The sequence below is a fragment of the Panthera tigris genome, chromosome A3 (assembly GCF_018350195.1).
Source record: "Panthera tigris isolate Pti1 chromosome A3, P.tigris_Pti1_mat1.1, whole genome shotgun sequence".
Taxonomy (NCBI): Eukaryota; Metazoa; Chordata; class Mammalia; order Carnivora; family Felidae; genus Panthera; species Panthera tigris.
Window position 1 is genome coordinate 15,402,793 of NC_056662.1, and position 27,130 is coordinate 15,429,922.

Sequence of the window (27,130 nt, forward strand, 5' to 3'; positions counted from 1 at the left end):
ACATGGGACCGAGGGTCCTATGGTGCCCCGAGGGGTGTGCAAAAGAAGACAGGGCTACATGGAGGGGCCTGGGCTTTCAGGCCAACCTAGGATCTTGGCTTCCAGGACTCCCGCCTTGTGAAGTGGCAGAGGAAGTCCTCGAGCACAGGGCTGAATGGGCCCTTGTGCCCCAACACCCTGCTGTGAAACTCATTCTAAGTGGCTTCGTGCTTCAACAGTATCACGGGGCAGTGAGAGCAAACTCTTCTGAAGCAGGCACTCACGTAGGGGACATTTCCCATTCAACTTGTCCCCTGCATTCCTCAGCCAGGATTCACTCTCAGGGGCCATGAAGGGCCCTTACACAAGCTTCTCTTTCCTGACCATAGTGAGTTTCAGCCTGCTGACGGCAGATGACAGATCTTCACTATAATTTGGGGAAGTTTAAAGAGCAAAGGTCACTTCCTCCCCTTGGGAAATGTCAGCTTCTTCCTCACGGGCTTCCCACCCCCCCTCCCTCTGGGAGAGAAACTTCCTGGGGAATGAGCCCTTCTCAGAATTCCAGGAAGGGCCCAGAGGAGTGAGAGCCTTGAACCCACATTTTAGAGCAGTTGTCCCCATGGGGCACCACAGGGACTGGACCAGGTAGCTGGCACCCACATATATCTATATCCATGGCTCCAACGGCCTGAGCCAGGACCCTGCCGGGTTCTTCTGCTTCCCTGTAAAGCACAGACTTGACAGGGGGTGGGCAGGTTGATCAGGGCAGACTGTCATTTGGTTCCTGGTTCCCATGCTGAGAAGCTCCTCTCTCAGCTGGGTTACTGTCCAGCTGATCCCAGGAGTTCAGCCTAGAACTGTCCTGTGTTTTGTATCTTACGTTTGCCCCTGAGCCTGGGGTGCATCTTTGCTTAGACTGGGGGGATAGCTAGTAGGGAACTCAACCCCAGAACCAACAGGTGGGCCCCAGGACAGGGACAGGAGTTCAAGAATGCTAGCTGCTTCTGAACCTCATTCCTTCTCCAGAAAGGGTCAAAATGGCAGGCTCTCTGCTCCATTGGACTCATGGTCCCTTCTTGTGTGTGCGAGTGGGGGGAACTACACTGAGCGCCTCCCTCCTTGGGGAGGTGGGTCATTCAGATCAGACTCTGCCTTGGGATGGCAGAGGAATCCCTGACCTGCAGGATCTATTGGGCCTGCAAGAGAAGTGCCTGGGTGGACAGAGAAGATGGCAAGACCTGACCACTGTCCCGGGCACAAAGCAAGCACAGGCAAGGGCCCTACGCCTGGCCGCAGCCATTGGGAGCACCAGGAGGGGCAGGTCTTGTCTTCCAGGGCAGAACCCAGTACTCCAGGGCAGGCCTCTCATGCTCCAGGAGGGACTCAGTGTTTCCAGTGGAACCCAGTGTTCACATGGGACCTGGTGCTCCAGCAAGATCCCCTGCACTGGGTGGGATCTGGCGTCCTAGGTGAGTCCAGTGCTCCAGGTGAGACCCAGTGCTCTAGGAGTGACCCGGTGCTCCAAGTGGAACCCAGTGCTCCGGGCGGTGCCGGGTGCTGCAGGTGAGAGCCAGCACTTTAGGCCCGACCTGGGGATCTAGGTGGAAGCTGGCATTCGGGGTCAGAGCTAGCAGTCCATGCAGGACATGGTGCTCCAGGCCTGGGTGTGTGGAACTGTGTGGGTCCTCTTCAAGAGGAGACACAACTGCACAGAAGGTAAATGTCCCAGGCCTGGCTCTTAAGAGTGTGTGAAATCCTACTGAGACACAGGGAGAAACAGACAAAGTTGGAGGCATGGGGACACACAAATGGGGAGATGTGCAAAGGTACTGTGGGGGGGAGAGAGAGAGAGAGACTGCTTGATTTAGAGAGTGAGACAGACAAACACGGGGAGAGCCACGCTGGTGACTGGACAGCATCACTCAGGTGGACGAGTGGCAGTTTCTTCAGCGAGGGCCTCCCGCCGCCCAGGCTCTGGCCTTGACTTCCCAGCAAAGGGGCAGGGGGCGGGGCCCGGGCCCCAGGGAGGCCCCGGCCGGCCGGGCGTGGGCGCGGACCTAAGTCTGGATGAAGAGGTGGAAGTTGCTGCGCGTGAACTCGTGGTGGATGCTCTCGAGCAGCGCGTCGGCGTCGGCGGCGGGCTCGGGGGCGCCCGGGGGGCCGGGCCGCGCGCTGTACTCTGGGGTGTAGGTGAAGGAGAAGGCGCTGGGGTAGAAGAGGCCGTCGGCGCGCACCAGGCTCACGGGCACTGTGATGGGTGTGCGCAGCCAGCGCCAATCGCTGCCGAAGGCGGCGATGTCGGGCACCACGCACACCAGGGACCGCGGGCTCCTGGGGTGGCACCGAGGTTAGGGCTGCAGTGCCGCCGACGGCACGCACCCGTCCCGTTACCCGCGGCCCAAGGGAGGCTCCCCCTATACCTGTACATGGTTTCGGCCTCCACGTCCCCGAACCACACCTTGAGCCCCGCGTGGAAGTTCTCGCCGTGGAGCTCGAGCGTGGCCACGTCTCCCCCACCACTCAGCTGGGGGCGGGAGGGAGCGGGGGCGGTGGCCGAGAGCCTGCTGCTCTCCCTCGCCAGCACCCCATCCACCCCCCCACACCCTGAGCCAGATCCCCGCTCGCCCGCGCCCCCTGCACCCGCCAGCGCCCGGATTCACCTCCAGGGTGTTGATGAGGGGCACTGGGGTGACGGGTTCCCGGGTCCACGCCAGGCTGGTGCTGAAGGAGAACTCCACCGACTCGGTACCGATGATGGTCCAACAAGAGCTGTCATTGAGCAGCGCCCTGTTCGCCTCTTTGGGGCAGGGGGAGGCCTGGGAGGAGACCCAAGGGGATGGTGGCCACCAGCATGGGTGGCATGGGTCAGCATAATGCCTGGGCTCCTGCATCCTGGGGTCCAGTCCTAGGCCCTGAGCTTTCCCTGCCCTGTGAGCTTGGACAAGGCCCTTAAGTTCCCTGAACTAGCTGGTTTCCAAGGGTCTATTTTCTTAGGATTCTGAAATTCTATTTTTTAACATTGTGCAATTCTATTCTACAGGTTTGAAATGCTTGGGGAGGCAATATAGCTCAATAATAATGTTATTTTCTATATATTATGATTTTATCTCAACATTCCATGATCATATTCTTTTGGGAGTTGTACTGCTTAATAATAATTTTCCACATTCTACAGTTCTGTGGCTTAACATTTTATGATTCTTTTTTTAAAAATGTTTATTTATTTGGGGGTGGGGTGGGGCGCAGAGTGAGAGAGGGGGAGAGAGAATCCCAAGTAGGCTCCACGCTGTTAGCACAGAGCCTGACACAGGGCTCGATCTCATGAGCCCTTGAGATCTTGACCCAAGCCGAAATCAAGAGTCTGATGCTCAGCCAACTGAGCCCCCCCAGGTGCCCCTGCACATTCTATGATTCTAATGCTCTTTGCACAATAATACTCAATTCTATTACTTATTTTTATTTTCATTCTAAAATCTTATCTCCCAACATTCTATGACTCTAACATTCCTTGGGAAGGAGTATTGCTCAATTAATATTGTTACTATTTTTTCTACATCCTTGGATTCTGTCCTGATAGTCTATGATTCTAACATTCCATGGGAGGCAGTGTCGCTCAGTAAGCAGCAGTCATTATGATGATGACCATCTTATGTTCTCCGGTTCTCTATGTTCTGACCTTCTAGGACGCTTGGTGCCATTACTCGTTCCCTCTCACCTGGAATTGCACCACCTTGTCTGCGGCGAGGCATAAGTAAGTGCCACCCTCTCCGGCAGGCTCACCGGGGAACTGGAACGCACACTTGTGCAGCTGGGAGATGGGCTCGTCCACGTCGAGGAGTGCGTACTGTTTGGCCACTTTGCGGATGATCTACAACAGAAGGGGTGGTAGGAAGTATGGCGGCAAGGTGCCTGGGTGCACAGACGCTGCCCTCCCAGCTAGCTTTCTGCTATCCTGTAGCCATATGGGCTCTGGCAGGTCCCCCTACCCCCCGCCCTTTACCTCCACCCAGCCCCACAAAGCACTGAGTATCCAGAGTGAGAATGGGTGTCTTTATGCCTTGGGCCTTCACCTTCCAGCCCTGCCCTTGTGGGTCAGACTTTCTGCATGGACCTGGGGGGACCCCCCAGGTATGCCCTCCCTTCTCATACCATTGGAGGTAGTGTGATGCCCGTGACAGTGCAGACGAGTTGCACCAGGGAGCCATAGCGGACGTAGCCCTCTCGAGGCGGGAAGTCCCCCTGGGAACAGTGTTCATCAGCTGGCGTGAAAAGAGGGAGGGGAAGGAAGGAAGGTTTTCAGGGGTCCCAAGTTTCTCCCCTGAACCCTGCCTTCCCTGCCTCTGGCCCCACCCCACATCACACTTGGATCCTGCGGGGAGGGTCGGCATGCAGGGAGACAGCTAAGGCTGAAGGTTCTCATTCTGGAGGGGTCATCTGTGGCCATCCTTGAAAGTGTCTGCTCCCAGGGTGGGGTTTGAGAGGAACGGAGAGGGCTGGACATTAGAGTCAGAATGGCTTGGACTAGTCACAGACTCACTGGGACTTTTGGCAAGCCTCAGTTCCTTGGGCAAAGTTTACTTTTCTCGAGGAGTTGTACTGAAGATGAAATAAGCTGATGCATGTGAAGCTCCCAGCCCCGGGCCGGCTGGTGTGGTTACCCAGGTGGAGCGTGAAGGCAGCCCACTGGCGCGCGCTGGCCACGAAGGCGCCGTCCTCCACGGACAGGTAGCGCGTGGAGACCGTCTGGGAGCGCAGGCGGTTGAAGAGGGAGACCTTTGAGCCCGAGGATATGCACACTGTGAGGGGAGGTGAAATCAGCGCCCAAGCCTGCCTTGGTTCCTTGTACTTCCAGGCAGTTTCTGGTCCTCTGTCCCCTGGGTCAGTCCCCTCGTATGCTCACTGGCCTAGACACACTGGGCATTCCTAGTTCACGGCCCTTTACCAAGTACCGGCTGGAGTCCTGCTTTTTTGTATCCTTGCCTGTTCCTTTTTGCTGCCTGGACGCCCTTCAGTTCGATAAACAGTATTATCAACTATTCACTAAGTGCCTCCTTTGGGGCAGGCACTGTGCTGGGTACTGGGCACCAAAGGGTGACTTAGACCCAGTTTCACTCTGGAGGAGTTCACAGTCTCAGAGAGGTGGGACATACATATAAAGTTTCAAAATGAGGTAGTAAGGGCTGGGTGAAAGAGGGCTTCCTGGAGGAGGTTACACTCTCAGCTGGGGAGCAGGAAGTAGGTAGGAGTTGCTCAGGGGGCTGCATAAGCAAATACCATGTGGTGTGAAACAGCAGTGTGGTATTTCTAGGGTTTGACACCGATCTCTTCCAGCTTATCACACTCGGAACCGTGGTTTTGTTTTCTGACGGAGCTTTGACCACTTGGGGAGAAAGCACTAGGTCATCTTCTCTCCCCTCCCAGTGCTAGGCATATTGTAAATGCTCAATTTATACGTAGCCTAAGTTCCCATCCATTGGATAATAATGAAAGCTAATGTTTGTTGTATGTCAGATACTGTTTTAAATGCTCTATATGCATTAGCTCATTTGATTCTCCCAACCCTGTTCTGGGGTAGATACTATCTCTGTTTAAGAGAGCAACTTGGGGTGTCTGGGTGGCTCAGTTGGTTGAGCATCTGACTTCGGCTGAAGTCACGATCTCATGGCTCATGAGTTTGAGCCCCGCATCAGGGCTGCCCTCCTCTCTCTCTCTTCCCCTCCCCTGCTTGTGCTCTTTCCCTCTCAAACCAAAACAAAACAAAACAAACATTGAAAGAGAGAGAGAGAGAGAGAGAAACTTGCTCCAGATAGCACAGCTAGCCAATAGCAGCCAGGATTCAAACCTAGGCCACCTAGCTCCAGAATCTGAACTCCTAACCACCACACTATACCACTTACCTGATACCAAGGGCCAGACAGAGCACTGCCTGGGTCTGAGACGTTCTACAGGGCTTTTAACAGACAGAAAGTAAGTATGGGCTTTGGAGTGACACTGACTCAAGTTCAAATCCTGGCTGGGTCTCTTCCTAGCCGGGCAATCTTAGGCAAGTCATCTGGATTGTGACAGGCCCAACTATCTCATTAAATGAGTGGATGAATGTTCCAGACCTCGTTTCAGTCATGCCCTCCTATCACTCGAACAATGATAGTACCTGCTTCAGAGGGATGCAGTGAACATCGAATAGGACGATTCTTGTTAATGTTAGCAAGGGAAGTCCACCTTCTCCTACGCCTTCCCCCACCTCACTTCGTGGGTAGCGACAACAGTGTTGTCACTGTTCTTCAGGCCCCGTGCCCCTTGGGATTTGTCACTTGGCACCCAGGGCAGTCCTTATGTCAAACTGTCTCTCTGATGAGCGATGCGTGTCTATCTCCCGTGCTAGGCTGTGGGTTCCTCCAGAACAGGCACTTGTCTTTATTTTACAGGGATCCAGCGTCTAGCACAGAGCCAGGCATACATCAAGCACTGAATAGATATTTTTGACTGCCCTTTTGTTGTCACTTTTGTCTTTAGTTCAGCACCTGCTGGCCATTTTTGTCTGCGCTGGACTCCCCACCCCCACCCCACCCCCGGTCCCTTTCCCCAGGGTCTGGCGTCTGTCCCCTTCCCTCTGCTCTTGCTGCTCTAGTTCCTCATTCCCAGACCTGAGCCAGACCCCGCCCCTCTCTCGGCTCAGACTCCACCTCTCCCACTCTGGCCCGACCCTTCCAATCTAGGTCTCCTCCCTCCCCAGTTCGGCGGCTCTGGACCCGGTGGCACCTGACCGCCCCGCCCAGCCCTCGCGCCCCGCCCGGCTCACGGTCGGTGTTCTTCAGCGACTGCTTCTTCTGCGAGGGCTTCGAGATGACCTTGATGAGGCGGCTGTGGAAGGTGCCTAGCTCCCGGCCCCCCCGGTGCACCAGCCGCAGCACCAGCCGGAAGTGCTTCCTCTTGTCTGCGTCCGAGATGTACAGGGTCTTGGCGCAACCGAATTCCTACGGGGTGCGCGGGCACCGGGCCGTCTCATCCCAGCCCTCCGCCACCAGTTTTCTGACGTCTGCCCCATCGGACGTGACAGGAAGCAGCACGATCCCAGCTCTCAGGCTCACCCTCGAGGCAGAACCCCGGTCCCCCCGCCTCTTCACCTATCTTTTGGCTTCTGCGGGGGGCGGGGGGGTTGTGGGCAGGGGGTAGATGAGCCCTCCTCGCCAAGGAAGGGGCAAGGATGGAAACAGGAATCAGAGCCCGTCCCTCGCCCTCTCACCCTGGAGTCTGGCTGCTCTTCGAAATTCAACTTCTGCGTCTCGGCGGCGCTGCCGGACGCGCCATCCAGTCCCATGTAACCGCAGACCGTGGGTCCGGTTTCCCCTGGCTGGTGGGCTGGAAAGGGACGCGAGGCGGCTCGGGAAGGACTCGGGTGCCAGGCAAGCGGAGTTCTCGCCGCCAGAGGGCGCGGCGAGACCGCGCATGCGACCCCGCCAGGCTCCCAGGCCGCACTGTGCTGTCCCCCCGCAGGGAGGCGCCCGGCAGCCCAGGAGTCCACCCTCACCTTGGCCTTGCACTGGCTTCACCCTCCAGCCGGGACCTGCGAGGTAGACACACGGCGGGGGGCAGAAGAACCTGCGGAGACATAGAAACGCCGGACTCGCACATCCATTCTCCACTCGGCTGTCTCTAGACGTCTCAAAGGCAGCATAAATCGGGCAGAATCTTTTTTTGCTCCTCCTCCTTTCCCAGTGCCCTCCCCAGGCTTCTCTGTGACCGTGGACCCCAGATGTTAATACATCTGAACTTGCTTTTATCACTCCTTTCACTCAACCCATTAGAAAGTCCTGTCCCCTCCGCATTCAAAACACATCCAGAATCCATGGGTTTCCTATCACCTCCACCTCAGTCCCAACTCCCATCACTTGTGCCTGGACCACAGCATCAGCCTTCTCCCCTGCTCTCTCTGCCTCCACGCCTCCCCTCTACGACCTGCTTAGAGCAAAGTGGGCACACTGCCTTTTCGTTTCTTTAAAAGCAGGGGTCAATCATGTTGTCTTCCTAAAACCCTCTAGCGGTTGATGTGGTCCCTGCTTACTTCTCCGACTTTATTTCCTACAAAGTCCCCCCTCCTTTTCTAATTCTAGCCCTTCTGACTTCTTTTGTACCAGAAAAGGCCAAGTCTGTACAACCTCAAGGTGTCTGCATTTTCTTTTCTTTCTAATTGGCACACGCTTCCCCCAGATTTTCTCCTGTCTGGCTCCCTTTTAACATTCAAATCTCAATTCAGATGTCACCTCCTTAAAAGGCCTGTCCGTCATCTTGACCTTTCTAGCTAAAGTGCCCCCACCTCTGTTTGCTGTCCTATAATTCTGCTCTAACAGCTGTCATCACAGTCTGGAATTTCTTGTTCACTGATTTGTGCGGAGTTTGTTGTCTGTCTTTTCCACACCACAGTGAAGATGCCATGAAAGCAGGGGCTGGATCTGTCTTCTGGAGTCGTATGTCCAGGGCCCGGCACTGTCCAGAGAGCCTGACACCTGATAAGCACCCAGTAAGTAGTTGTTGAATGAAAGAAGGAATGAATGGGTGGATGATGAGTGAATGGGGATACTGTAGATTCACAAGGAGGTTCTGTTATACACCAAAGTGGAGGCCAGTGGAGCAGAGGGAAAAGGCTCCTGATGGGCCAATAGTCGAGCTCTGTGTCCTCCCCAGGTTCTAAAAGACACTGAACTGGTGGGGTGCCTGGGTGTCTCAGTCAGTTGAGCGTCTGACTTTGGCATCTGGCTTCGGCTCAAGTCATGATATCATGGTTCGTGGGTTCGAGCCCTGCATCGGGTTTTGTTCTGACAGATCAGATCCTGGAGCCTGTTTCAGATTCTGTGTCTCCCTCTCTCTTTGCCCCTCCCCCACTAGTGCTCTGTGTCTCTCTGTCTCATAAATAAACATTAAAAAATAAAAAAAAATTTAAAAGACACTGAACTGGGGGCGCCTTGGGTGGCTCAGTTGGTTAAGTGTCCAACTCTTGATCTCAGCTCAGGTCATGATCTCACGGTTCCTGAGATGGAGGCCCCTGGCTGTCAGCACAGAACCTGCTTGAAATTCTTTCTCCCTCTCTCTGTCTGCCCTGTCCCCACTTGCTTGTGCGTGCTCTCTCTCTCTCTCTCTCAAAATAAACTTAAAAAAAAAAAAAAGATTGCCTTAAATAAAACAAAAATAAAAAATACAATAAATAAAAGACAAGGCAAGCATAGAGCAGAAGGTGGCTGCAGGGACCTCCGAGGGGCCAGCGAGGCACCTACCGCTTCTCATTTCCATATGATTTTTGAGCCACCTTGGCATGCAGGATCCACACCGTCTGCTCCCACTGTTGCTGTAGGCACTGGCGCACGCCTTCCCTCAGGACCGCGACATGCTCTGGGGGTGACCCGGGGGTGGGTGCAGGCTGGCAGCTGGGCAGGAATGAGCGTTAAGGGGAGAGGTGGCCTGGAGCCCAGCAAGGAGGTTGAATGAAATGCATGGGGGGTCAGGGACGGAAAGCATTGGGTAAGAGAGGGGATTCCGGGTTTAAGTTGTGGGTTAAATATTTAGGCTGCCCATACTCAATGAGGCCTGAAGGGAGCCCACCGGGACCACCCAGGCGCCACTCTGCAGGTCTGGCTCCATGCCCATCACAGCCTGAAGCACTGGGGAGAGGCCCCAGCGGCACAAAGGCCACACTTGTGCCGGTCTTGGGACGGAGACAGAGTATGTGAGGGTGCATGATTTCCTTACACTTTGAGGGGACCCACCCCGGCGAAATCTGGATGCCGGGGCGAAGAGCTTTGCTGGACCCCTGGACCAGAGCGCTCTCTTGCCTGCCCCCAGAAGCCTGTAAACACCCAAAACGGTGTCCCCGGGATCCTAAAGGAACATTTGCGGTCTTCCAGGGTCAAAGCAACCCTCCTCACCCCCTTTCTCCCAAGCGAAGGGGCCTGTTACTGTCCTAGCTTTCCTTCCCTTGATTTCAGGGCCTCCAGAATCAAGGGAGTGGGCCAGTCAGAGCCTAGGGGCCTGGTGGCTTGTCGGCCTCGGAGTTTTGACGAGGGAGGGTGGTGGGTGGGCCCAAGACTTAAGGAATTGCAGAGACGGGGCGAAGGAGTCCGAGATGGCAGAGATTTGAGGGGCCGCCAGGTGGGGCCTGGGGGAGAGTCGGGAGCCCTGCGGCTACCCTTCTGAACCCTTTTGCCCGTCGCGCAGGACCAGAGTCCCGGGCCTCTCACTCCTGGAGGGGGCAGCGGAGGGCAGGAGCCCGGCCGAGCCAGGGCCCGCTCCGCCCCTTGGGGCTCTCCTCGGGGAAGGGCCTCGGAGGCATCCGACGCATTCCGGCGGCGGAGAGCGGGGCCGCCCAGCCTCCCGCCGGGAGCCGAATTCCGGCCCCGCAGCTCGCGCCGGCGGCTCCCGGGGCGGCAGGGGCAGGGGCGCCGCGCTGGCCCCGCCCCAGCCCTGCGAGGAAAGGGGATCGCTCCCGGCCGGTGGGAGGGGTCGCAGCCCGCGCTCCCCCTCCCCACCGCCTGCCCCGGGTTAAATGCGGCCGCCCCCGCCGCTCGCTCCAGCCGCCTGGCAGTCCCCACCTCGGGCGCGCTGCCTGCGCCGTTACCTGGTCCAGCTGCCCGGGAGGCTCCGCCCGTCGGCTCCGCTCCGCGGCCGCGCCTCCGAGCTGTCCGGCGGGCTCAGGTGAGTCAAAGGGCCTGGGGGCGCGGAGGGGTCTGCGGGGGAGCAGGCGTCAAGCCAGGCCAGACGACCGTGTCTAACCCCGCCGCCGCACCGCTTACGGTGCCCCCATCTGACCTGCAGTGCCCTTCTCCACTTCTGTGGGGTCCTTTCCAAGTTGAGCCTCCACCAACAAGGCCACCAAAGGGGGGGGGGGTTGCTTGCCTCCTAATCTCCTCCCTCGAGGAACCGCCAGGAATGTCCCCAGGTGTTTATTCATCAGCCAATTCTTGAGGAGTTATTTGCAGACCTCTCCTTCCTTTTGAGCCCAGTCTCCCCACCCTAAGGCATTTCCGAATCTTTTAACGGGAGGATTAACCCCTCAGAGGAGCTCGGGGTTCTAGTATCAGACCTGTCACCACGTTGCTGTGTGACTTAGAGCAAGACACTAGTCTCTGGACCTAGTTTCTCCCTCTGTAGAATAAGAGGGTTGGGAAGGTGATGCACTTCGAGGCAGTGGATGTTTTGACTTTCTAGGATTACTGGGCAGGGGGAAGGGGGTGCCAGGGGATGTTGGCTCAGGCCAAGAGCAGGATAAGGGGGATCTTAGGGGGCCCAGAGGCTTCTGCAGGTGGGAAAGAACGGGAGGTGGCAAGGGCCCCTTGTTTCTTCCGTCCCTCCCCCCATGCTCCGCAGAGGTGGCCCTGGCTATGGCCCAAGCTAGAGAAGGCATTCTGCACCCTCCCGTTTGCAGCGGCAACTGGCACATCTGGCTTAGCAACTGGCACATCTGGCTTAGTCAACCTCCCACGACGGGCCCTGCCAGAGGGATTTTTGTTCTTCTAGCAGGCCTGGAAAGCGAAGGCAGAGAGGATCCGGGCCGGGAAGGCCGCCTGGAGTGAGCTGCACGCACCCGACCTTGCTCAGAATAGGCCCATTCACGGAATTGGGGGAGGGGGCCAGAGGGGCTGCGGTTGGGTTGGGGCAGCTGGCCCCCTCTGCCAGGAAACAAGCAACAGAAAAATGACTAACGCAGCTTCAGCATGGGGCGTCGGGGGCAGGGTATAGAGTAGGGGGAGTGAATGGAAGGAAAAGAGGTTTAGTGACTCCTCGGCGCCAGGTTGCTAGGCAGCCAGGCAGCCCAGAAGGGAGAACGGGAACCAGGAGTCCCAGGTTCCTTTGCAGCTCAGCGGGCAGCCTTCCTGGGCCTCAATTTCCCCATCTGTACAACGGGAACCCTTCGGGATTATCAAGGGGCGTCGTCAAGGGCGGTGGAAGAGTGAGCGCTCACCTGCTGCCGGTACGGGGTCCATGGGCGCGCTGGGGCCTCACTCACCGCCTTCCGGGTGCATCCAATGCCGCTGTCCCAGGAACCCTGCGCTCCCCTGCTTCTTGGCCCTGGTGTCGGATATATCCTGACCCGGGCTTATCTCCAAGGCCTCGGGGCTCTCGGCCACTGTTTGCTCTGGGCAGGGGCACCTGCTAGGCAGATGTGGTCTTCCCACGGCCACCTAACCAACGCAGCCAGATTCGGGAAGACGCCCCCTGGCGGTGTCTCCTAAGAGCAGGCGGGAAGTGGAGGCTCCAAGCCTGCGTAGCGCGTTTTGGCGGTCGCGCTGCGGGTCCCTACCCCCCACCGGGTGAAAGGGTGCGACTCTCCCCAGGGGCCAGAGGCTGGGCCCTGCATGTCTGGGTGTGTGCGCGCGTGCGTACGTGTGTGTTGGAAGGACAGCCACACAGAAGCGCCTTGTGTGGGGAGGAAGGGGGCCAGGGTGGGGAATGACGGCTTTGTTCTTGCAGAGGTTCTCCCGGCAGGAGAGGCCGCGGAACGCGTCGCTGGTCTTTGGAACCACTTAGGCGTAGGACTGTATCCTGGCGAGCCACTTTCTTGCCGAGTGACTTTGGGCACCAGCGCTTCTCTTTTCTGAGACGGTTTCCTCATCCGTACGATGGGAAGAGTAACAGTTTTAGTCTCATAGAATTGCCGAGATTAAATGTCCCAATGCATGAAGAACATTTAACACTGTGCTTGGCGTTTAGAAAGGCCTTTTTCTTTTTCATTTATTTTTGTGGATGTTTTCTTTTCGAGGGGCATTTTATTTTTAAATGATAGGTTTTTAAATCTGCTTTCTGTTTATCTAAATACTCTGCAATTCTGCAAAGTAGGATTCCCTGTGTTTCCCAGCACTGTACTGCAATTTTTTTATTATGAAAATTTTCAAACATACACAAAGGTAGAGACATTAGTAAAGTAAATCCATGATCCTTCCCCCCGCTCCAAGTGCCCATCACCCAGAGTACGAGCTCTGTAAATATTACCGTGTTGCTATTTTCCTTGCACCCTCCAGGCTCTGGCACTTCCGTTCTCTGTCCCCCAAGCACCATGAGGGGCCTTCTATGCTCGCCACTGCCTATGTTGCTGCTGCTTCTCCAGCCCTCCTGGGAAAGCCAGCTCCAGTTCGCAGGTGAGCAAGGCTCAGCCCTCACCAGCAGAGGGAAGGGAACAAAAGCTGGTTCTCCGTCTGCAGCCAGCTAGGTCTGCTGGGGAGAGAAAAAACAAAGGCTCTGAAATCATAACGGGCTAGGTTCTATCTAGTTCACAGCTTCGCCTCTCTGGGACTCAGTTTCCATATCTGTAGGATGTGGCTTAGAGGTAACAAAGTTGGCGGTAACATGCAAAAGTGCCCATTTGGCGTTTAATTTTTAAAAGTGAACTGAAAAATCAGGAGACTTCACGTAACAATTCTGGTTTGGGACCTCCCTTGAAAAATCCAAGGATCTGTTAACATGGCGTCCGCGTGGCAACATTTGGCCGGGGGAGGGATATGGGTGTCAGTCAGCGTAACTCAAGTTCACTCATTCATGTTGCCTGCCTGGTCTCTGTAGTCGTTTGAGTTTGCGCCATCCCTTCGCCCACTCCCGAATGGGGAATGCCTCCTCAGAATAGCTCTAAGAGCCGTAGGATAGAGAATTGGTGAAATCTGGCCTTAGCAAATGCTGGATGAGTGGAGATATCTAGCTCGCATTTGCTAGGTTAATTCTGCGCTACGCGCTGTTACGCCGGAAAAGCACCATTTCGCCTTGGGTTTCCCTGGGGATCTCCTCCGAGATGAGGTTTTGCAGAACTAGGAAAGTCCTTCTCGATCTCCTCGAAGGTCCCAGGTGTCGAACGGGGCCCCTGGATTTGGTGTTCGTGATTGACAGCTCGCGCAGCGTGCGCCCCTTTGAGTTCGAAACCATGCGGCAGTTCCTGGTGGGCCTCCTCCGCGGCCTGGACGTGGGGCCCAACGCTACGCGCGTCGGAGTGATCCAGTACTCGAGTCAAGTGCAGAGCGTCTTTCGGCTCGGCGCCTTCTCGCGCCGCGAGGATATGGAGCGCGCCATTCGCGCGCTGGTGCCGCTAGCTCAGGGCACCATGACCGGGCTGGCGATCCAGTACGCCATGAACGTGGCTTTCAGCGTGGCCGAGGGCGCGCGCCCGCCGGAGGCGCGCGTGCCGCGCATCGCTGTCATTGTGACCGACGGGCGACCCCAGGATCGCGTGGCTGAGGTGGCGGCTCAGGCGCGCGCCCGCGGCATCGAGATCTACGCCGTGGGGGTGCAGCGCGCCGACGTGGGCTCCCTGCGCGCCATGGCGTCTCCCCCGCTGGACGAGCACGTCTTCCTCGTTGAGTCCTTCGATCTTATCCAGGAGTTTGGCCTACAGTTCCAGGGTCGGCTGTGTGGTGAGTTAGGGGTGCTCTGGAATGATTTCTCATCGAGTAAATACCGGCTGGTCCCGGGAGGCACCGCCCACTCTAGCTTCAGCCCCGCCCACCAGATAGCTAAGTGGCGCTGGGCTACCGCAGGCTCTCACATTCCAGGTCTGCCCACTTTTGCTTAGGCGTAGCCCACAAGGAGCAACATTTAGCATGCCTGCTCACCCGATGAGCTGTTGTGGTTTACCACTGGTCTGAGGTCAAACTCCAAAATCCCCTCTCGACACAAGAAGCACCGCCTGTCACAGCTGAGAGCAATCGCCCACCCGGAAACTGTCATGCCCCGCCCACATGGGCATGGCTCCGCCTCTCTGTTTAGTTCCTCCCACAATGCTGCCCATCTATTCTGCACCTTGAATTATTCCACCCACCTTGATTTAACACCTCTCCACCTCCTCTACCTTACCCCTCTGCAGTCCTGCCCCATCCCATTGACACATGTAGCCCGGTGGTGACCTCCTGTTCTGAGATTATTCATAGTGGCTACTCAGGCACTTTCTTTCCCCAAGCCCTCCCATCTAGATCCTCCCTCTCACCTGAGGCTGGTCCCATCTAAAGCCGTACTTGAACTTGGTGACTGCCTCTGACCCCACCCAGTTTTTTTCTTGTTGGAGGGTTCTTCCCATCTGTCCCTCGCTGATTCTATACTTGTGTGTCCTCAGGAAAGGACCTGTGTGTTGAGGGGGGACACGGCTGCCAGCACCAATGTGTCAGCGCCCCGGGCACGTTCCACTGTGCCTGCAACCCTGGCTACCAGCTAGCTGCAGATAACAAGAGCTGTTTGGGTGAGAGCTGCCCCTGCCTTTGCAGTCTCACTGCTCCTGAATCTTCTGTGGCTCCCTATTGCCCCAGCATCAGACCAGTGAGTCTGGAAAGGCCTTTGGAAGTAAAGGTTCAGCACCTTTACGGGTCTAAAAAAGGGAAGCTATTGCCTGCGGTCACACAATTCCTTGGTGAAATCTTGACCCCACAGTTAAGTGTGCTTTCTACATCATTCTCTCCCTTATTTCAGGCTTGCCTCCTCCCTGGCTCCAATACGCCTCCCAAACTTGTTTGTGAATGCTCCCATGCACATCTTCTTACTGTTTCTGTTATGCAGACACTCACTTTTGGGGTCTTCAGTTAGGGTCTCCATACCCCTGCCCCCCGATATATGGTGGGGGGCACTCCTGCTTCTGCATCTCAGCTCTTTCTGGGCTGCCCTTGCTGCTTCTCTCTGCACCTGCAAATCCTCCAAGGCCTGGTTCTTCATTTTTGTCTTCTGAAAAGGTATGCCACACTATGCCTTCCTTATACAATTAGGGTTTGCTTTTTCACATGTATGTGTGTCCACTCCTTTGAACATGATGGCAGCTACCACTCACCGAGTGCCGATTTAGTATTAGATGGTGCACTTCAACGTTCACATACGTTATCTCCCAACCTCATAATGACTGGGGAAAAGAAGTCATGTGTTTCCAACAATGCAGATGTCAGCTGGGGTCTTCTTGTTTCTAGAACTTAGAAGAGGCTGGCTTGAAGCCATTTGAATCTTTCCCCAAGACCTCTGGGGATTCCCCAAGTGCTTACCTTCTGCAGTCACCTCTTGCTCTGAGCTTCTGCTGAATTCATTCAACTTATGGGTCCTCGCCCAATTTCTCAACCTGCACATGCTGTTCCTCCGTGTATGTAAATCAGCCTCTTCCTTGGTTTACACGCTTGTGTGCACAAGGCCATGTGTGTGTATATGTAAGTGGTGCGTATATCTGTTTTACTAAAGATGGGGGTGAACAGAGTGTGCATCACATTTAAAATTCTTTTTTAATGTTTTTCTTTGTTTTTGAAGGAGAGAGAGAGACAGAGCATGAGTGGGGGAGGAACAGAGAGAGACAGAGACACAGAATTCGAAGCAGGCTCCAGTCTCTAAGCTGTCAGCACAGAGCCCGATGTGGGGCTCGAACTCACGAACTGTGAGATCATGACCTGAGCTGAAGTCGGACGCTTAACCGACTGAGCCACTCAGGCGCCCTGAGTGTGCATCACATTTAAGTAAAGTCAAACATACACACACAAAAGAAACACCTGCTGATTATAATTGAATATTAGACACCATTGATCCCCAAAGTCCTCTGTCACCCCATTACAGGTGATTTTTCATGGGCAACTTCAGCCCACACAGGTACTCGTGCTCACATCATCTCTCTTGTTCTTCACTCCCATCTCCTTTCTAGGAACCCCAAGTTCTCACTGTTTTGTACAGGGCAGTCTACACCTCTCCAGTCCCTACTTCCCAGCTCAGCTCTGGCTGTCTTTGTACATCTAAACCATCAAGATACTCAGCAGGCAATAGTTCACCCTCTTTAGAAGGAAGTTAGAAATAGCAGTTGCATTCTTCCATTATATTCCCATTTTGTGGATGGGGAAATGGAGGCTCAGATAGGTAAAGTGGCAGAACCTGGTCCTCCTCTGTGAGTCAGTGACCATCTTGAGAGCAGGGGCCCTTCTACACTTGTGGATTCTTGTTCTTATGCCTGGCTTAGTAGTGGGCACGCTGGGCTGCAGCTGGGCCTTGAGTTGGGGAGCCACTTGGCCCACTAGGAAGGTGACCTGTGCTTATCGAAATCACAGATGCCTGGGGACCACCCCGGGCTAATTAGGTCAGGATCTTTGGGGGTTGCGGCCCAGGCGTAGGTCTTTTTTAAAAAGCTTCTCAGATGATTGTTCTGTCAGGGCTGAGAAGTGCAGGCCCAGGGCAGATGCTGAGCTCACCTCTTCCTCAGCCATTGACCTGTGCGCTGAAGGGACCCATGGCTGTGAGCACCACTGCATCAGCTCCCCAGGCTCCTATTCCTGCCGCTGCCGAGCTGGCTTTGTACTCCAGCAGGACCAGAGAAGCTGCAGGGGTGAGTGAGCCCCACCACCCGCCTCCTGGACTGAGGTCCCTGATGGCTCCGATCAGAGGTGACACCTTGCTCTCTCTTCCCTCCCACCAGCCATTGACCACTGCAGCTTTGGGAACCACAGCTGCCAGCACGAGTGTGTTAGCACCTTTCGTGGGCCCCGGTGCCACTGCAGAGAGGGCCACGACCTGCTGCCCGACGGGAGGAGCTGTCAGGGTGAGGAGGGCTCTCTTGTGTTTGTGTCGAGGGGCAAGGAATCTTGGCTGGTGGAGTCCACCCTGACTCATCCTGATCTGTCTCTCCTTTAAGCCCGGGACCTTTGCAATGGTGTAGACCATGGATGTGAGTTCCAGTGTGTGAGTGAGGGCCTCTCTTACCGCTGCCTGTGCCCTGAGGGCCAGCAACTGCAGGCAGATGGCAAGAGCTGCAACCGTGAGTGCCGGGCGGGAGGGTGTTCTGTCGGCCTCCGCCCCACTGCCCTCGTTCCGAGCGTGCTTGGCTCTGCCCTCACTGTGGCCCAAGGGTGTGCTGTGAGTGTGTGTGTGTGTGTGTGTGTGTCCGTGACAGTGGGGTGGGGGCATGCAGAGGGCGTGCCATGTCCTGCCTCCATGTCTTTCCCCCTCTTCCTCTACCCTGCTGCCAAGGTTCATATCAAAAGTACACACGAGATCACATTTCTCCCTTTTCGAGAGTCTTCTGGGCTTACTAGTGCCTATCCCTGGGTTCAGATGCCTTACCCCTGAGTTTTTTGCATGGTGGGTACAGCCACATTAGTGGGTAGTGAAATCAAATTAGTGGATTACGACTAGCCTTTTTGGTTTTTTTTTTTTTGTTTTTTAAAAAGAGAAAACAGAGTTACTGCCTATAGAAAGAGTAAGTGAGGTTTCACGAAACTTAATTACATGCAAGCATACCAAGTGTGTCATTTGTTATTGTTATTTTTTACTGTGGGGTGTGGTCAACATTTTGAAACCAGCAGCTTAGCTCATCATAGACAAGGTTTCCCACCACGCGCGTTTCCCACCATGCCTGCACACTTCATCCAGGCTGGCCGGCCCATTCCGGAAGGTGTCGAGAGCTGCCAGCTTCCGTGCCTCTGCACGTGCTGCTCCCACCATCCAGCATGTCCCTTCTCGCCTTGAAGAACTCCTGCCCATCCCTGAAGAACAAGTCAGATGTCACCACCTCCATGCAGCCTTCCTCACCAACGCTGGGAAGAATGAATTATTCCTACCTGGGGCTCCCTATCTGCCCCTCTTCCCTCGGCTGCAGCAGATAGCATGTCTGACCGGCTCTGTTCTATCCTGATTTCGTTAGGATCAGGATTATGTTCCTTTATTATCGAACCCCCTTCAGGGCCTCGCAAAGTCCCTGATTCAGAACAGGGGGGGCAACGCTGTAGAGTGATTTAGGAGCAGGGGTGTTGGGGTCAGACAGACCTGGCTTCAAATCTGGCTCAGCCACTACCAGCTATGGAGTCTGGAGCAAATCACTACCCTTCAGAACCTCAGGCTATATCAATGGGGATAATAACCCAAGATTATTGGAAGGATTGAGAAAAAATACATAAAGCACTTAGCCCAGGACTTGGCACAAGGTAAGCTGTCAAATAATAACGTTTTTGTTCTTATTTGTTATTTTTACAGCTTATATATTAATAATATATATTCTTTTGATATATTGATAAATTTATTATTATAAAATTATATTCTTTTATTATTATTGCTATTATCACCTAGTACAGTGCCTGGCACAGGAAGGACTTCACACGTGGTACCTGTTATATAATAACCGTTTGCGAATGAATGACCCGGGGGGGGGGGGGCGGGCAGGGGGGTAGAAGGCTGCCACCAGCCAAGGGTCTGGCCCCCAATCCGAGTTCTTCTCACTACCTAGGGTGCCGGGAAGGCCACGTGGACCTGGTTCTGCTCGTTGATGGCTCCAAGAGCGTGCGCCCGCAGAACTTCGAGCTGGTGAAGCGCTTTGTGAACCAGATCGTGGACTTCCTGGACGTGTCCCCCGAGGGCACGCGCGTGGGGCTGGTGCAGTTCTCCAGCCGCGTGCGCACCGAGTTCCCGCTGGGCCGCTACGGCACCGCGGCCGAGGTCAAGCAGGCGGTCCTGGCCGTGGAGTACATGGAGCGCGGTACCATGACAGGGCTGGCGCTGCGCCACATGGTGGAGCACAGCTTCTCCGAGGCGCAGGGCGCACGGCCCCGCGCCCTCAACGTGCCTCGCGTGGGCCTGGTGTTCACAGACGGCCGCTCCCAGGATGACATCTCGGTGTGGGCGGCGCGTGCCAAGGAGGAAGGTGGGCTTGGCGCGGGACGCACTGGGCTGGGGTTGGGTGGGACGCGGAAGGGGTCCTTCCTGAGGCCTGGGGCACCCGCTGCGTCCTCCTGCCCTACAGGCATCGTCATGTACGCCGTGGGCGTGGGCAAGGCAGTGGAGGAGGAGCTGCGCCAGATCGCCTCCGAGCCTGCCGAGCTGCACGTGTCCTACTCCCCCGACTTCGGCTCCATGACGCACCTGCTGGAGAACCTCAGAGGCAGCATCTGCCCTGGTGAGCACATCTGACCCGGGACCCGTCCCCCCCAGCCAGTGCCCCGCCTCGGATCTTGCCCCTTCCTATGCAACGCCGTCCTGGATAGAGTTATAACCCGGCGACGGACCCACTAGACAGAGCCTTGTTACTCAAAGTGTGGTCCGCGGACCAGTGGCAGGGCTGTCGCCTGGTGGCTTGTTAGAACAAGCAGCCCACAGCTGCCCAGGCCTAATGAATCCGATTTTGTCCTTTAACAAGACCCTCGGGTGATTCCGAAGGACGTGGAAGTTAAAGAGCACTAGACTAGGCTGGCTCCTGCCCCTCAGATTAGCGGGTGCTCAGAGTAATTTCTTTCCCAAAGGCATGCCAGACTCCTTGTTCACGGAGTCACGTCATAAATCCCTTTAACTTGTTGGAATTCAACTATACAGATCTGGCAAAGTGGCAGGACCGAGAGTGTTCCAAGGACACAAAAACGTGTGCTTTTTGGACACTATAGCCTCCCAATTCAGTTCATCTACTTCATCTGGTGTGCAGTTGAGGAATAAGGGACCCAGTCTATCTGTGGAGGAGAAGAGGGCCGTTGACCCTTGTGTCCTGTACTTTGTAGGTCGTGTAGGGAACTTCTCGGGGGGAATTTTTACCATGGAGTCTTTGCATTCCAACCCAGAGATGTGGCTTTTCTTTCCCATTACCGGGCCCCTCCAGAGCTAGGTTCGGTAGAGCTGGGCTGGCCTGCGGAGTCTGCAGTTTTGAGAAAGAGTTTAAAAATATATGTACATAAACATAGGTGTGTGCATACATACATGTACATACATGAATATGTATACACGCGTGTGTATGTATATACACACACGCCCCTACCTCTCTCCCTGTCCCTCTCCCTCTCTCCACGCTAATCTAATAATTAGCTAGGGTATTGTGGAGGCACCGGAATAGATGCTCTTTCATGGCCCTCCTGTCCTGACTCGTATGTCCCCTGCAGTGTGTCTTTGAGCAAGTCACTTAACCTCCACCCCTACCTTAACTTCTCTCTTCTGTAACAGGGGAAGGTGCTGGCTGCCCAAGCTTGCTTCCAGCTCTAAAATTCTTTTTTTTAATGTTTATTTATTTTTGAGAGAGAGAGAGAGAGAGCGAGCGAGCATGAGTGGGGGAGGGGCAGAGAGAGAGGGAGACACAGAATCCGAAGCAGGCTCCAGGCTCTGAGTTGTGAGCACAGAGCCCGATGCGGGGCTCAAACCTACGGACTGCGAGATCATGACCTGAGCCAAAGTCAGCCGCTTAACTGACTGAGCCACCCAGGTGCCCCTCCAGCTCTAAAATTCTAAGAGAAATCTGGGCTCTGTGGTTGAAGCTCTTCACCAATTGGCTGTACAACTTTGAGCAGATCTTTCTCCCTCTCTGGCCCTTGGTTTCCCCAGCTGTGAAGTTAGGAGTCTTTGCAGGACTGTTGTCAGTCCCATTGATGACATGACATACAGCAATTCACTAAGTGTCCAACAAGACTAAGAAATCACTCTTCAGTCATAAAAGCAATTCTTTTGTGAAGGCCACGCGCCAGGCACCGTGCTGTAATATTAAAAAGGGCACATGTTTACAAAATTTCAGTGAATCTAAGACCATCCATTGTAAGATTCCCCATTTTATATACTTCTGAGAAAAAACAGGTGCCGAATTTAATCGTAAGACATGTATTTTGATTTTAGAAATGTTGAAATGTGCATGGAGATAGACTTGGATCAGTGGGTTTTAAAATTTTTTTTAATGTTTATTTTATTTTTGAGAGAGAGAGAGAGAGAGAGAAACGGGGGGGGGGGGCAACAAGAGAGGGAGACAGAATCCAAAGCAGGCTCCAGGTTCTGAGCTGTCAGCACAGAGCCCGACGCGGGGCTCGAACTCACGAAGTGCGAGATCATGACCTGAGCCGAAGTCGGATGCTTAACCGACTGAGCCACCCAGGTGCCCCATGGATCAGTGTTTTTGTTTGTTTGTTTGTTTTGTTTGTTTATTTTTTGATCAGTGGTTTTTAAACATCAATGTGTGACAGATTCACCTTGAGGGTTTGTTAGAACACAAATTGTTGGGCTCGAACCCCAGAGTTTCTGATTTAGTAGGTCTGAGGTGGAGTCTGATAGTTTGCATTTCTTTTTTTTTTTTAACGTTTATTTATTTACTTAGAGAGAGAGAGAGCAAGCAGGAGAGGGGCAGAGAGAGAGGGAGAGAGAGAATCCCAAGCAAGCTCCTCAGTATGGAGCCTGAAGCGGAGCTCGAACGCATGAACCCTGATACCATGACCTGAGTCGAAATCAAGAGTTGGACGCACACTGGCCACCCAGGGACTCCTGATAATTTGCATTTCTAATAACTTCCTCGGTGCTAACTGATGGTGGTGGTCCAAGGACCACACTTTAAGAACTACTAGTCTCATTGAAACACACAAATAAAGTGTATACTTAAGCTGGGCAGTGTTCTAGATATTCCCTCTCTAATAAAATAGTCACTAGCCACATGAGCCCACTTAATTTACATAACTTTAAAAAGTTAGAATTTTTAGTTCTTCAATCACACTAGCCACATTTCCAATGTTAAACAGCTGCACGTGGCTCGTGGCTACAGCACTGGACGGAGTGCAAACAGAACACTTCCATCGCTGCATGAAGTTTCATTTGGAGAGTGCTGCCGTGTGGACTCTTGCTACTCAAAGTGTGGTCCGTGCACCAGCAGCATAGGCATCGCTCGGTCTTAGAAGCGTAGAGTCTCCTCTCTCCTTTGCCATTCCAAATGAGAATCTGTATTTTAACAAGATCTGGTGATTCCAATGAGCATTAAAGCTTGAAAAGCACTGTTCTAAGATGTACGCACACACGCACACACGCACACACGCACACACGCCGTAGAATCCTCAGCACCACCCAATGAATAGATTTTCTCCTTGTATCCGTTTTTTACAGACAAGGAAACTCAGGCTTAGAAAGGTTGGGTGAGTTTTCCAGTATCTCACAGCTACCTAGCTGGTATTCATCCCAGGCCTGTTTGAATCCAAAGCCCACATACTCAGCCACAGGCGAGCGGAGCCGCCAGGGCCGGCTCGTCTTCCTGCAGATTCTCATTCCCCTGACTCTCTGTGCCCGGCTGGCAGAGGAGGGCATCGGCGCGGGTACAGAGCTTCGGAGCCCGTGCGAATGCGAAAGCCTCGTGGAGTTCCAGGGTCGCACGCTGGGGGCGCTCGAGAAGCTAACGCAGAACCATATCCTTTGGGGCCGAGAGCCCGGGCTGGAGGGGAGGGGATGGGACCCCCGAACCCCCCATCGGCTTCCTTAACTGCTCACTGGCCCAGCTGGCGGCGCGCCTGGAGGATCTGGAGAACCAGTTGGCCAGCCAGAAGTGAGGGCCGCCGGTGGCTCGGAGCCGGGCAGGGACGCGGCCTTGCGGACTGGGTCCCCCGTGTGCCGTCGGGGCGCCGGGGCCGGGCAGCACCGGGGCCCCGGGGGCTTGGGCTGGCGGGGAGGGGGCGCTGGCGGGCTCCCAGCGCTGCGCTCGAGCTGGCCTCGCCTGGACCAGAAGCCGGACTGCGGCGGACGGAGGCGCGAGCTAGCTCCGCACGCCGTCGCTTTGTGCTGTGCTCAGTTCTTTGTTGGGTTTCCTTTTGTTTTCTTTTTCTTAAAAAAAAAAAAAAAAAAATTTTTTTTTTTTTTCCACGGGGTCGGTTTGTGGGTCTTGCTCTGCCGCCAGAGGGAGGGGAGGACAGACGGAGCGCGCTCCGGAGGCGCCCGGGCGGCGTCTCCTCGGAGAAAGGCGCTTTGTGCGGGGGGTCGGCCTGGGGGGCAGGGGGCCGGGCGCTGCTTCCCCCTCCTTGTTTATTCAGCCGCGAACAGACGGCTCCTTATGCGCGCTGCGGGAAGGGAGGGGGCTCGGCGCGAACCCTCGGGGTCTGAACGAGACTGCGCCCCTCCATCCCCCCCCCCCTCCGCCCCCGAGGGTCCAGCGCTTCGCTCTCTGGTCTTGCGTATCTCATGGTGCCCCCAGATCGGGCTGAAAAGCTGCTACAATTGGGCCAGGGGGTTGGCGAGGAAGCGAGAGGCAGTCATTGAACCCTCTAAATGGACGGGGAGGGGGCGTATAGGTGAGTTTCACCTGGATTTTCTCTCCCTCCTGCACTACTTTGGGAGAAGAGGAGGTGTCAGCCAGGACCCCTGGCCAAGAGCTGCCTGTTCAGGGCTTCCTCTGCCCACCACTTCCAAAAATAAAACAAACAAAAACAAACAAACAAAAAAACAAAAGCCAACCCTCAATCAGGAAAGAACACAAAGCCTGCCGTTTCCCAAGTGCATGTGAGAAACTGATTAAAATACTTCAGTCCTGGGTGCTTGTGGCCAATTACTCTTGGTTTGTTTCCTTACCTGTAAAATGGGTCCTGAAATTGTTACCCCCAAGGGTGGGGGTGAGAATGGAGGAAATTATTCTAAAGCATCTGACATTGTGCCTGGTACATGTTAGGCCCTCAATTAATGGTAGCTATTAATCTTATGTTAATACTATTGTATTTAGTCTTGGGCATTATTCTAAGTGATTTGCAGGTGTTTTCATTTTACCCTCACAACAACCTTATGAGGTAGGAATTATTGCCTTTATCATCCCCATTTTATAGATAAGGAAACTGGGGCATAGAGAGGTTAAGTTTCCCAAAGTCACAAAACTGGTAAGAAGTAGAATCAGGGTGTATTAGTTTCCTGTGGCTGCTGTAACAATTACCAAATTCAGTGGCTTTACACAACACATTTATTACCTTATATATTTTTTAGTTTATTTTGAGAGAGCACTTGCATGCACATGAGTGGGAGAGGGGCAGAGAGAGAGGGAGAGAATCCCAAGCAGACTCCAAGCTGTTAGGATCCCACAAACTGTGAGATCATGACCTGAGCCAAAATCAAGAGTCCGGTGTTTAACTGACTGAGTCACCGACACCCCCAAATTTATTACCTTATGGTTCGGGAGGCCAGAAGTCTAAAATTGGCTGGCAGGGCTGCATTTCTTCTGAAGGCTTCTGTTTTCATGCAGCTTCTAGAGGCTGCATGATTTCCTTGGCTTGTGGCTTCGTGTCACCTCCACCGCTCCTTCTGGCGTCACATCTCCTTCTCTGACTCTGACCCTCCTGTCTCCATTTTACAAGGACCCTTGGGATTATATTGGGCTGCCTCAGATAATCCACACCAGCCTCCCCATCTCCAGCTCAAACTTCGTCACATCTGCAAAATCCCTTGCCACATCAGGTGACAGATTCACATGTTCCAGAGACTGGAATGTGGACATCTTTGGGGGTCCATTATTGGGCCTTACACACAGGTCTGAAGCCCCACAGATTGGCCTCAGAGCAGAGCTCCGAAGCACTTCTGTGCCTGACACCTTGCTAGGCTTGAAGAAGGAGAAACGTAATTGAGAAAAACCCCTGAGGTTTTTATCGCCTCTTAGGTGGGGGAGCTCAGGGCTGAGGGGGTGAGGTGCACCTGGCTATAACCGCCGCAGGAAGAGGGACCTTCAGGTGAGAAAGGAGTAGGTGGGCAAGGGGCAGGTAAGCAGGGAGAAATCCTAGAGGAGGAGACCTTTGAGCCTAGACTTAAAGCATGGCTGGAGTTTCTGCGTGGCGTGAGTGTGTGTGGCCAGGAGTGACTGGAGTATCGGGGAGCAGGATGATTGAGCTCTTACCCACACATGAGCCCAAGTGCCAAGCACAGTGCCTGGCATGCTACCTCATCGGCCCGCCAGGCCTGGAGGACAGATTTGCCCACCCAGGATCCCACAGTGAGAGAACCCCAGTTGGATCAGGCAGCAGCCTGGGGGGGGATCTGATTAAGACCGGGTCCTCAACTGATGGGGGGAGCTCTGAAGGCAAAGGGCGCCTTCCTCCTTCCCTCCTCCCCAGCATGGCAGGTACTGACAGCTCTGGCCTTTTTTTCTCACCAGCTCTTTCCTCCCGCAGTCTCCCCAGCTGCCACTGGATGGCGCCTGGAGCCCTGATTTGGAGTTGGGTTCCAGAGCCCTAACAGGCACTTGGCACCCAGCATTTGGACTGATGAGCCAGGCCTGTCCTTCCCCATAAGATCCTCCTTTCCTATCATGCCCCTACCCCACTCTGGAAGACCCGGCACCCTAGCCTAGAAGCCGCTTCTATTCCTTAGGTATTGGCCATACACCCCTGGCTTTGCAGACCAGACCTGCTACTTACCAGCTGTGCGTCCATGTTGACAAGTGCTGGCTCCCTTGTCCATCTTCCAACTCGCTCCTTCTCTTATTTCCCTTTCCTCTTAGTCCTTTTGTCCTTTTGGATAAGAAAAATGTCCCACATGTGGGTAGCTTGCCCTTGTTTCTTTGTTGGCCTCCTTTTCCTTCAATGGACAGAAGACTTATAAAGGGTTCATCAGTTCAGCAAAACAAACATCCATTAACCCAAGAACAGAAAGTAAGAAGCCAAGTTAACAGTGGAGGGAGGGGAACACTGCCAGGCAAGCTTAGGTCGAGAGAACACACGGAGACTGAGCAGAGCCTGGTCTTTCTGGAGTCTGGGCGAGCAGGGAAGTTGTGAATCTGGTAAGACTGGGCACAGGCAATTATGTTTTGGGGGACGCTTGAGCCCTGGTCTCCTGGAGGGAACTTGGCGCCCTCAGCCCCCTTGGTTCCCTGGAGATTTGAACATTTAAAAAGGACAGTATCTTCTGCAGTGGCTGACTGAGATGTGACTCAAGGAGCTGTTTCTTATCCTTGGTAACATGCACTAGACGTGGTCTGGGATGGGAAAGCCAAGGGCAGGAAGAGCCTGTAATCTCAGCCAGTCACCCTGACTCCTTTCTGAATTTCACCTCTCTGCGTTCTCTGTTTCTCCATGATTTTTGGCATTTCCATCCTTCTATTCTGTCTCCAAGCTCTCTCTTCTCCGTGTCTTCAGTTGGCAAAGCTGCTCTGAGGGTTATCTCATCTTCTGGATCTTTAGGCCCAAGATAGTCAGAAAAGGGAGAGAAGAAAATTATCGATCACAAAACACCTACAGTGTGCCAGGGACAATGCTACGCCTTACATCTTCTTGTTTAAACCCCTCAACCTATAGGAGGGAAAACAGGTTCGAAGAGGCCAGTTGTCAAGGTCACAGAGCTTCAACGCTAGGATTTGCACCCAGGGGTCCCTGATCCCAGAGTGGGCCCCTTTCTCGTTTCTACCCTTCAAGTTATCAGGGACAAGTTTGAACTTTTTCCAAGAAACTCTGACTGGGAAACTTAAGAGGCAGACAAAAGCAACACCCAAAGTGTGGAAGGGAAGAGG

General features: G+C 54.4%; 2 protein-coding genes across 4 annotated transcripts; one reads left to right on the forward strand and one right to left on the reverse strand.

The window, feature by feature from the left end:
- Nucleotides 1-1,593: 1,593 nt before the first annotated feature.
- Nucleotides 1,594-11,951, reverse strand: RBPJL (recombination signal binding protein for immunoglobulin kappa J region like). The gene is made up of 13 exons (XM_042979665.1): nucleotides 11,930-11,951; nucleotides 11,552-11,636; nucleotides 10,586-10,822; nucleotides 9,249-9,398; nucleotides 7,508-7,578; nucleotides 7,223-7,338; nucleotides 6,779-6,953; nucleotides 4,638-4,775; nucleotides 4,129-4,238; nucleotides 3,695-3,847; nucleotides 2,640-2,795; nucleotides 2,400-2,503; nucleotides 1,594-2,310 (listed from the first exon to the last, which is right to left on the reverse strand). The coding sequence occupies exons 1-13, from the start codon at nucleotides 11,949-11,951 to the stop codon at nucleotides 2,037-2,039; spliced, it is 1,791 nt and encodes a 596-aa protein (XP_042835599.1). The 3' UTR covers nucleotides 1,594-2,036.
- MATN4 (matrilin 4) lies at nucleotides 10,330-23,284 on the forward strand. 3 transcript variants are annotated; one of them, XM_042980310.1, is made up of 11 exons: nucleotides 10,330-10,662; nucleotides 12,987-13,103; nucleotides 13,794-14,363; nucleotides 15,059-15,181; nucleotides 17,156-17,278; nucleotides 17,369-17,491; nucleotides 17,585-17,707; nucleotides 19,172-19,585; nucleotides 19,685-19,837; nucleotides 22,959-23,066; nucleotides 23,149-23,284. In XM_042980310.1, the coding sequence occupies exons 2-11, from the start codon at nucleotides 13,022-13,024 to the stop codon at nucleotides 23,205-23,207; spliced, it is 1,878 nt and encodes a 625-aa protein (XP_042836244.1). In that variant the 5' UTR covers nucleotides 10,330-10,662; nucleotides 12,987-13,021; the 3' UTR covers nucleotides 23,208-23,284. The 3 variants fall into 3 exon arrangements, with proteins under 3 accessions (XP_042836244.1, XP_042836245.1, XP_042836246.1); XM_042980311.1 differs by lacking the exons at nucleotides 22,959-23,066; nucleotides 23,149-23,284 and adding an exon at nucleotides 22,413-22,901; XM_042980312.1 differs by lacking the exons at nucleotides 22,959-23,066; nucleotides 23,149-23,284 and adding an exon at nucleotides 22,771-22,901.
- The last annotated feature ends 3,846 nt before the right edge of the window (nucleotides 23,285-27,130 follow it).